General features: G+C 37.9%; 1 protein-coding gene across 1 annotated transcript in view; it reads left to right on the top strand.

Moving 5' to 3' along the window:
- The first annotated feature begins 560 nt into the window (after positions 1 to 560).
- Positions 561 to 11,330, top strand: part of LOC117307271 (voltage-dependent calcium channel subunit alpha-2/delta-3-like) — a 120,221-nt gene continuing 109,451 nt past the window's right edge. Inside the window, exons 1-2 of the mRNA XM_033791982.1 lie at positions 561 to 1,887; positions 4,310 to 4,391. Of these exons, the coding sequence (XP_033647873.1) occupies positions 1,796 to 1,887; positions 4,310 to 4,391 (174 nt within the window). The 5' untranslated portion in view covers positions 561 to 1,795. The remainder of the gene's footprint in view (positions 1,888 to 4,309; positions 4,392 to 11,330) is intronic.

Raw genomic sequence — 11,330 nt, 5'->3', positions numbered from 1 at the left:
TTTAATTAGTTGTAACATTATAAATACTGCTTTATAAATCTAATTTTTAATATTTGTATCCATCCTGTTATAAGCTCTTGCTCTGTTTGGATGCTGAATTAAGTAAAATGATACAAAATAAAACAACATCTCCTTGAAAATTCTAACAATCTACTCCGTGGGTAGTAGAATATATAGCGAGTCTCTAAAGAACTCTACCTGGCACGTAGATACACACGTGGTATTACCGCAAACCAAATTTATATAACATCTCCCTGATGTTAATGTTGGGAGCTCTGCTAAAGCCTAACCATTCAAACCAACATCTTCCCCTCGCTACCACCATGCGTCCACCACCTCCAAACCCCATAGATGAAGTCCTTATTAAAATGAATCCTTCCACCAATGGTGATTGGTCAACGTAGATGTCACTGACTCCTCATTAATTATTAACAAGTGCAATGTACATTGCATTGAGAGGCCTACAGTGTGTAGAGTTGTGTAATAAGGGATGGACCCAAGCATTAAACTATTCAATACCTCTCCTACTTGTATATTGCATACTACCACAGACAGGGGGAGTGGGTAATGAACCTGTATGTTGCATGGTAGGGTTGGCTGGCCACAGAGGCACGTGGACAAACCAGGACAGCTTGGTGTGGAAAACAGAGGGGCATAAATCAATCTCGGGGAAAAGGAGCTGGGGACCAAGGTGGAATAATAGCTGTTGGCATGTTGGCAGCTCACTTTACATGCACTACCATGAGTTGTCTGCCATCAAGTTATGTCGAGTAAGGTTAGCTCTTCAGTTTGATCACCTCCATGGTGAGACCGACCATCTTGAACTGAGTGATACAGCTCAATGCTTGAGTAACTTCTGAGTTACCGAGTAACTATTGAGTTACTGAGTAACTTGTGAGTTACAGTTTACCAACAACAGCAGTTGGTTCTCTTCAGACACTTCAGTTTGATACAATGACAAAGTTAGTCTGAGACCGACCATCTTGAACCGAGTGATACAGCTCAATGCTTGAGTAACTTCTGAGTTACTGAGTAACTTGTGAGTTACATTTTACTCACGAAAGCAGTCAGTTCTCTTTAGACACTTCAGTTTGATACGATGGCAAAGTTAGTCTGAGACCGACCGTTTTTGAACTAAGTGAGACTTCTCAGTGCTTGAGTAACTTATGAGTTACTGTTTACTCACAGCAGCAGTTGGGTCAATCAGACTTTTACCCTTCTACTGTGAAGATGCAGGGAAAAAAGGATCTCCTCTTTTGGAAAGGACCATCTTATTCTTAGATGAGTAACTGAATGTGAATAAACTTCAGTGCTGAGTTAAAATATTTACAACGATCGTCTTGGGTGTTTTATACTAATCGTGTTTTAATTATTGAACTTTGTCCTCCTAGATTGAGTGAAGAAACGGCAGGAGGGTGGAACCTCTTACATAATTTACACATCGCTGGACTACAAATGAGGAGACTGCAAATCAAGACTTCAAAGCGTTAGCAACTTAATATCTTTGATCAGAAGTTGTCTTGGAACTTTTAAAAGCGGACAGCATTTTGAGAATCCTCGTTTGTTATAAGAAAGCTGTGTAACGGAAGAATTGAAAGTCAACATTGGCAGTTGTGCTCGTCAAATTTATGAAAAACCTCTGACAGAGATTTGCTTGTGGAAATATTTTTCAATTCTTGAAGAGACACACTTCTGCTCTGGACGAGGCTGTGGAGTTACTGTATTCACCACAGGACTACAAGCGCCAGTCAAACTATTGCCGTAGTTTTGCGATGCTGGAGATAATCCCAAGATCATGACAGAGTTGACTTTGATTTATCTCAGATTACTTCTTATCACTGGAGTACTTGTTGGAGCCACTATTGATGTCAACATTGACAAAGCTACGTAAGTATCAAACGTTTATCCCTTAAAGGCACTGGACACCTTTGGTAAATTGTCAAAGACCAGTATTCTCATTTGGTCATTGAAATTGCAAAAGATATTTGTAAAGAAAGACACCCTTGTTCTTGTTCCAAAAATTGTGTGCTTTCGCATGCCTAGAAAAGGTATTGAGGCCTGAACTCTTTTAATATTTGAGTGAGAAATTAACTCTTTCTCAAAAACTTTATTACTACAGAGGGAGTAATATCTGACAATGTTACGAACAGCTATCCATTGCTGATTACCAAGTAATTTTGTATGCTAACAATTACTTTGAGTAATATAATCAACAGTGTCCAGTGCCTTTAAGGATATATAATGGAATACAAGAGTGGAGTGAGGTCTTTATGTTAATTTAAAACCAGCGTTTCCTGGTGTTTCCAATATAGGCCTGAGCCGAACCAGCAGGGTTGTGGGCATGTGATTATAAAGAATCGAGTGAAGATTGTAAAAGAAACGCTCAAAACCGAGTCACCACTCTTTCATTTTCCTTTTAATATTTTGGGAAAATCTGCAAACTTGTTTGTAAATAATTCAATTTCTATCACGTCCGCTGACTCAATTTTGCGAAGGGTCAAATTGCAATCAGTTGCCCGCACACGCAAGTGCCAATTGATTTTACGTTGAGTATATTGCCTGTGAAACTCGCCAGATGTAAGCAAGGGTTCCATGCTTCCTGGGCCCAATTTTGTACTGAATCTCAGTGACATCCCTTGTGTGTTAAGGTCCTTTTCAAATCGACTTCGGATTCGGCTTCAGGCTCCGTCTGAAGCCCTGAGTGCGTATTCAAAGCATGCGCAATTGTCAAAACAGCCACCGGCCAAGCTAGCCTGAGCCGGATTTGCAGCCGAAGCCGTGGATTCAAAAAGGGCCTATGACACAATGGAGTCACCTATCCATACTTGCTTTTACTTCTCTGATGTTGCATAGATGAGCCTTGCTGACACATCAAATTGCAGTCTTATTTTCTTCTTTGTGATTTGTCCGAACCCACCTGTGTTTTTGCATATGCTTCCTTAGTCGTATCACACGTTGAATGGAAATTCTCAGATAAAGGACCTTGGTCGTTGCCTTTTGTTCGTCTAACTTGCTATAAATCGAATCCCAGCGAATTACACTAGACTTAGACTATGAACCGACACGCATGTCAGGACGTTTACACTGAAACCGTTGGCTTAATGTGCAATTAAATTTGTCTGTCAAACAGCAGTAATTGATAACCAAGAAACATTGAATCTTAATTGATATCGAACATTGTTGGATATGTCTTCACTTGTAAGATTGGAGGTCACAGGTATTAAAAAAAAAACTTCAAGCGCAAGTTAGCCTTGCCCAAGATAGCCCAATACACCTAATATACCCCAACGATTGCCAAATTTACGCAAATGTTAGCCCAGTACACCCAAATGTTTGCCCAATTAACCCAAATGCTGCCAAAATACACTTATTTTAAGCGTCTCGATCTAACACATAGGATTTATGCGCTGTATACACGTAAGATTCTATCATCAATATTTGATACACCCAAGTGTTAGCCCAATACACCCGAATATTAGCCTATGTAAGCGAAGAATGCCTACAAATGGACAAATATGTGGTAGTGTGGACAGTTCATAATAAAGAGTAGTTGCATAATTTAGTTTTTGAGGAAAGGATATAGGCCTAAACATACTCTTGAATGCGATACTTTTGGCATTATACAGAGGTCACCAAGAAGGCCACAGAGTTTGTTGACCTTGGTATGCCCATGGTGCCCTTTAAGTAAAGTACAAGCCTGGAACTTCATCTTTAAAAGGGCATGCCTATTTTCATTTTGCAAGGGCACTTCCATTCCAAAATCTTAAAGTCAATGGGGGAACTTTCGAGGAGACACCAAGAAGACCATGGCCAATGGAGTCCATATAAGCCTTTTTGAGATACGCGCGCGTCACACGCCGCGACTGATGCCACGCTCACCATGTTGGTGGTCATTAGGTTTACGTGTAAACGCCGTGTCGCCTACAATGCGCACTTCACTGAATAACATCAGTCTATTTCTATGGTCAATACGCACAAATTTACCACAACTTTACAGTGTTGTAGCATTGTGTCCGCCATATCTCAAGAAGGCTTATGGCCTCTATGTAATTCCAGGCATGAAAGTATCCCAGAGACTTAACATTTTCATGTGGACGTGCCCTTTGCAAAACGAACATGGCCTAATGAGATTCCAGGCTAGGTTGCATATAAAAAATATGTAATTTTTGGGTAGTTTCTCAGTGATACTGAGTGCTTGATGGTCGCAGATTGGCATATTGACAAATTGAACAGTTTGAAACTGAGATACTGTACATGCTGAGTTGTATCAGAGATGACATTTTCTATACTTGTGTTTTTGAATTTACAGAGTAGCGCAATGGGCTGAAACGTTTGGAAGCAAGCTGTATGAGATAAGCCTCAAGTACAGTGGAGCAGAATTTCTTAGAAAGGTAAGATATTATTGAACAGTTCTTTTATAGGGCTGAATTGATCAGTTGGTAGAGTGCCAGAGTGCCGGCACTTTAGTCCAATAGACCTTATTCATTGACATCATCCAGCCGCCATCGAAACGCACAGATTTGTATGCGCGGCGCACATGATTGGCCAATGAACAACCTCCTTTTGACCTCCAGGTGAAGGCACCCTACTGAAATGACGTCATGTGCATCAGGTCTATGCTCACAGGTTCAAATCCCCCTCTAGTCTATTATTCTTTGTTCAACCCCAAAATTTGAAAAAAAATTCCCTGATGCAAGTTTAACATTAATTTGTTGTGGGACCTGCTGTTCAAAATATATGATTAGAAACTGCCTCTATCTACCACCAGGTATCTCGGTGGTGTAGTTGGTAAGACACTGCTCTAGAATTGCAAAGGTTGTGGGTTTGAATCCCATCCAAGTAAAATGCCTTTGATTTCTTTCAGGGAACTCAGGGGGAGGGGGTGAAAGTTACTTAGTATACAGTGCTAACAAAATTCAGAGTAAGGGTGAAAAGAATTCCGGTCAGTTTACCTTGCCGCTTATTGCTCAATTATTTGACATAATATTAAAAAGGTATTTTGATAGGGTACCTTGCAAGGAAACAATCACATATTTACATCATTCTATCTGTCAAATAACTTTTCCTCAACATCATCATAAGTATTCAATGTTACATAGGCTATCATTCTAGCTCTATCTCTATTAACCCCTATGCTTTAACCAACCAATGTGCCATGGTGGAGTACGTACTGTGCACGTATATGTACAGCAAGGAATTAGTGTATTTTCTAGCGAGTGGCATTGTTCCACGTCTCTCCCTAACATAAACAAACCACCACTGGATATTACGTGAATACGTGATTTAGTCAGAGGGAGCAAAAGAGGAAGCCAAGAAAAGAAAAAAGATTCACGATTCTAAAAATAGGTCTTTGATGTCAACCATTTAGGCATGAAAATTATCTCTGTTACCGAATGGGTTTATTACTACGAACTGACAAATTGTTTCGGCCTTGCACGTTTTTGCCTAACCACTGCTTCTATTGAAGAAGCTTGTGGAGGTGAGATGGAAGAAGTGATGTGGGTTCTATAGTAGTGAAGGAACTGCTGTATGAGTTCACATGGGTAGAGCTAGTGGCTGCAACTGACGCTTAATGATGGATAGATGTACAAACAAAATTATTATAATTTTGTCTGATGGGGATAGGAAATCAAAGGATTTGGGCGGGAAAAGCTTTTCACTTTAAAATGTTTCGAATGAGTCGACCAAATAAATGATTAGATCGTGTGTTTTTTGTTTAGCTACCATTACATGGGAGGGGGTCTTTGGTTATCACAAATTAATGACAATAAAAACTTATTTGGTTAGATGTATAGCAGGTTTTGATAGTGTAAAGCATTTTGAAAATCATTTCACTTTGAAGTACTACTATTATGGAAATATGAGTAAGTATTTATCCCCCATTTGAATTTGAGAAACATTACTCAAATGTTTCTCAGATTGTGTATTCCATTTACAACTTGTTCTTCCTGCATGGACTGTTCTGCTCTGGGGTTTTTCGGCAATATCGCAAAAAATCGCAACCACCTTTTCAAATGAAATTTGTACATGTAAGTTTGATTGTGTCAGTGTCCTATAGGATTAAAACAATCAAACGTTTCACAAAACCAAAGGTTTACTTTGCCTGTAATGGTAAGTTCTAAGTATTTTACATTAGTTTTCACTACATACAAGCTTGAAAAGATTTGGATGTAGATGTTTCAACTCTTGTGTATACATATGTATGTACAATGCCATTGTACATGTGGTAAAACAAACTGGATTTGTATGATACTTCTAAACATGACAAGGGTTGAGTTCATCCAGACGCCTACGCCAAACGAAAAAAATGTTGGTTGTTCAAAAATTTGACTCATCAAATTTAAAAAGTAATAACCTTCCTTGAATGGGAGGTGATTACAGTACCAAGCACCATGTGAAGTCGTTCTGCCTGAGATCTTGACGTTTTGCAAAAAACATGAAATGTTGAAATGGATCAGTGGTGATGATCTGAATTCAAGCTTTAAAGGTTCTGGGTACTTTTTGTAGGACATAAATTTACATTAAACTCACACAGTTGAAAGATAATGATGGTAGAAAGCTTCCCTTAAAAAATTACTGCCGATGTGTAGTTTTTAAGAAATGAGTAAAACAAGTCACAAAATTTATTTTAGCGTACTAAAACATATTTTGGTGGCATTTATATTTTGGCTCTAGCAGAGACTTTCTTTGAAGGCTAAATGTCAACATTTGATGTTTGTGCGTTATGTTTTTACCCCCTTCAAGAAAGACTCTGCTAGGGTCGCAACATTATTAAGTATTAAGGCTGTAAAGTATTTGTCACGAATAGAACTTTAAAGTAAGTGACCTCGAAGTTCAGCTGCCGATAATTTATTTTTGTTGGCAGTAACTCACCCAATGTGAGACCCTTCTACCTTTAGGGTGCATGGAATCCTCATATAAAGTAAAGTTGCATTTGTGCGACATTTTCGCAGAGGTTTGGATAAAGGTCATAAAAAATTCAAATGAAATTGGAAATGTTTAGCTCTGCAGTAACATGAAGACTACACTCTATATGTCACATGGAGATTAACTTTCGCAACTCAATTGTGACCGACGCTTGGTATTATCTTCTATCTTTTTTTCTTGACTTGGAATTTTGATATGTCAACATTAAAGAGGTAAATGTAGTACAACAGATGTTATGTGTATAAAATATTGCGAGAAATATCACTGGGAAATGATAAAGTGTTTGTGATGATTTTCTGGAGGATTTTTTAAAACTGTGGGCCATTCTGGTTAGAAATATTTGTATGTTTGATACAAGGTCTTCATAATGTTTTCTATTTAGTGTTTGTCCTGGTTTTATAAAGCCCTACTGTTAACAATTATTACAGGTTTTTTGGTGTGTGATTCAAACAATCAAACAATTCCAAAACCAGACCTATACTTCTTTTATAGAAGGCCTTGGGTAATGTTAAGTGTATGTAAAATATGAAAAAGGGTCTGATGGATTGAAACTGAGACTTAATCATTCATAGTGAAAATGATAATGATTAAATTCAAGCCCAACGGGAAATGCCTTTTAAGTCAAAGTCAAAAGATGAAGTGATGAATGCTTCATTACAAATAAGTAGACACGTTTTAGACACGTCTCGTTAAACATTGTGACTGATTGTAAAGATTCTTTACCACATACAGATTTATGGCCTTTCGGGAATTTTGTCTCTTCATTGACAAAATAGGGAAACTGCTAACATGTAGGGCTAGATAGCTCACTTGGTATACAACTCTGGCACGTTAATCCAGAGGTCGTTGGTTCAAGTCCCACACTATTAAATTTCTCTTTTTTTTCAACCCCTAGTCATCCACGTGTGGGAGACAATATGAAGCAATTGGGGTGGAGTTGTACTCAACGTCATGTATTTATTAATAAAAACAACAACAATGTTGATTTCGTTCAAGTTCATCTTTAACATTTCAACAGAATTTTCAAAGACCATAAACAGCACGTCGAATCAGTTTTTTTAAAAATGAATAGCTTATTTCCTTCTTTCTTGCTGATTATTATCAAGAACAGAATCCATTACACCTCTGTTTCTCAAGATGGCTGGCACTATCAGTTTCTTCCACTCACGTCAAAACACAGGAGACAATTCCTAGAAAATACCCGAGGTAATTATCGACGTGGTAGAGTCTCCCGAATCTCAGATATCAGTGTTCTTGCATTTCTAAATCACGCTGTCTGCTTGTATGATTTCATGCATTAGTCTGCCATATTGACAGAAAGGATTTTCAAAGACTGTAAAAGGTTTGCATTGTCGTTCAGATACTTAACTCTTTAAGTATGCCTTTAAAGGAAATGTACAAGAACTACTTACTGTAAATGACAAGCAAAACAAATCTTACAATTTATAGTTGATTCATTTGTTCTTAACATGCTTAAGAGACCAGTAATGGTGTTTGAAATGTTTAAATACACTGGACACTATTGGTAATTGTCGAAGACCAGTCTTCTCACTTGCTGTATGTATCTCAACATATGCATAAAATAACAAACCTGTGAAAGTTTGAGCTCAATTGGTCGCCGAAGATGCAAGTAGTAATGAAAGAAAAAACACCCTTGTCACACGGATTTCGAGACCTCAAATTCTAAATCTAAGGTCTCAAAATCAAATTCGTGGAAAATTACTTCTTTCTCGAAAACTACATTCTTTCAGAGGGGGCTGTTTCTCACAATGTTTAATACTACCAACCTCTCCCTATTAGTCGTTACCAAGTAAGGTTTTATGCTAATTATTTTGAGTAATTACCAATAGTGTCCACTGACTAGTTTAAGGTATTACACAGGACTGGAAAGGATTTAAAAAAAATTGTCTCAGAATTGAACGGGTACACTTTTAAATTTGCCTGCCTGTCTTAAATGTCAAAACAAATTGATATTGGGCCTAGCCTTAAAGATATTTTATAACGGACTCAAAAAGTCCACCTACAACATCATTGAAATGTAATGTTTAATTGCAGATACATGTATTGAGTAAGGTGTTACTATTGAATAGTCTTGAGTTTACTGGCCCTCCGCTGAAATCACTGGCCTCAGGCTGGCGGTCCAGTGTTTTGCCCTGTGACGCAAACGCCATACAAACCAAAAGTGATACAATATTTCATCCCTGTACTAAGTCACACATAAGGATGATGTCTACTTTAATTTGTCTGACGAGAAAAAAATTGTCTGAAGAGAAGAAAGGTTAGGTCAACTCGGATGCCATGTAACTGAGCGTCACAGCAGTTTTAATGTGTTAACCTTCTTTGGATGCGGACTGTGCATAGATTCTGCTAATATCCACACACCAGTCAACATAATTAGATGTGTCTTGCTGGCACGGGTATGGGGTACTGGTATATCATGCGCAAATGCATTTACCACATGCTAAGATATTTAGTGTCCTTTTATTTATCGTGTTAAAGGGAAGGTAATTGTCAAAGACCAGTGTCCTCACTTGGTGTATCCCATCATAAGCATAAATAACAAGCCTGTGAAAATTTGAGCTCAATTGGTCATCAGAGTTGCAAGAAAATGATGAAAGAAAAAAACACCCTTGTTGGACAAATTTGTGTGCTTTCAGATAGGAATAAAAGACTTCTAGCTATTTTAGTGAGAAATAACCTCTTTCTCAAAAACTACGTTACTTCAGAGGGAGTTGTTTCCCACAATGTTTTATACTACCAACAGCTCCCCAATGCTCGTTACCAAGTCAGTTTTTAAGTTAATATTTGTTTTGAGTAATTACCAAACGTGTACCTTTGGTTTTTGTAGCGGTTCAATTGTTTTAGTCCATATAAATGTAGATATTATTCAATAAAAATAACATGTGAAAACTTCAGATCAAAAGGTTGTAGCGTTTTTGAGACATCGTCGAAAAGCTGGAGCGGTTATGTCCACACAGGAAGAATAATCAGTAATTGAATTACACAATCTGAGAATTGTTTCTGACAAAAGCGTTTCTCTGTCCCTATTTATTCCAAAACCTTCATCTTGCTTTATTAATATGGTTAGATCAATTTTCTTTTGGGAGACCGCTTAACATCACATTTAGGTCAGAGGGCCACTTCAAGGTTAGGGCTACTTCTGATTTGATCTATCGACCCAAATCAACTGCCATCAGGGGCATGATGTTGCCACCTACTCCTGGTAGGGTTACCCCCTTCACAGTCCGTAAGGATGTACATGTAGGGTTGGTTATCATCCACTAGGAGTCTGGCTAAAGGAGCATAATGCACTACCCTCCAAACTTGTAAGGAAACAATTGTAATTAAGTGCCTTACTTTATGGCCCAAGAGTCATGACCGGGATTCGAACCAGCACTCTGCTGCTGACAACGCCAGAGCTGGTGAACTGGACAGCTCGACCACAACACACCAAACAGAACAAGCTTGGTATAATAGATTTATTACATTCAATTTATCTTTTTAATAATCCTTCTCCATTCTTACAATTTCCTAAGGCTATGAAGTTCGCCAATAAATTAAAATTGATAAAATATCACTTTTTTACTATACAGAAATGAATTACACTATGGCTATACAAAAGAATGTTTCCATAGAATAAACACCATAATGTATCCTGTGTTAAAGTTGCAGGGCCTTGCTTTTCACTGTAAGAATTTTGAAAAATGATCCTATTCAAAACAAAACATCTAAAAACTGATGCATAATGCTTAGAACAATGCACAAAGTACATGTAACATGCAGGCATTGTTTGAGATAACGCTTGGTTTCGGATAATGATTTATTTTTGGATTCTCCCACACAGCAATAATGGGAATTTTTTCCCTGAATCATGAATTAAAAGCTTATAAGTACATGTATCTTGAGCCTGTACAAAAGTAGCTATTTCAAACTTGTGTCTGCCTTTTTTTTTGACCTGCCATCTTTGAGATTATTTTCCTTTGTAATGTATCCCAGTATTCATCCTTCAAGGGTCATTAAAGCCTATAGACCTTATGCATTGACGTCATCCAGCTGCCATCTTTGAGGTCAAACGGTGACGAAACAATCGAAACGCACATAGATTGTCCAATGAACAACCTCCTTTTGACTTCAAGGCGAGGGCGCCGTACTGAAATGACGTCATGTGCATAAGGTCTATCTATATGCATTTGGTAATGTCTCTGAAAATAAAAATCTTACTTGGCAAGAAGTGCAGCAGCTTTGGAAAGTATAATGCATCTTGAGAAACTTTTGACCTCAAAGTATGCAATTATGGAAAATACATCACTTTTTATCCAGCAAAATTTGAATCTGAGAAGCAATACTGACAATTCATTTCTAAAACTGTGAATTGCAGATTATTCTTCCTGGGTGGACATACC

This window comes from Asterias rubens, chromosome 2 (genome assembly GCF_902459465.1).
Source record: "Asterias rubens chromosome 2, eAstRub1.3, whole genome shotgun sequence".
Taxonomy (NCBI): Eukaryota; Metazoa; Echinodermata; class Asteroidea; order Forcipulatida; family Asteriidae; genus Asterias; species Asterias rubens.
Note: the sequence above shows the minus strand (reverse complement) of the source record. Positions and strands in the feature narration are given on the sequence as shown.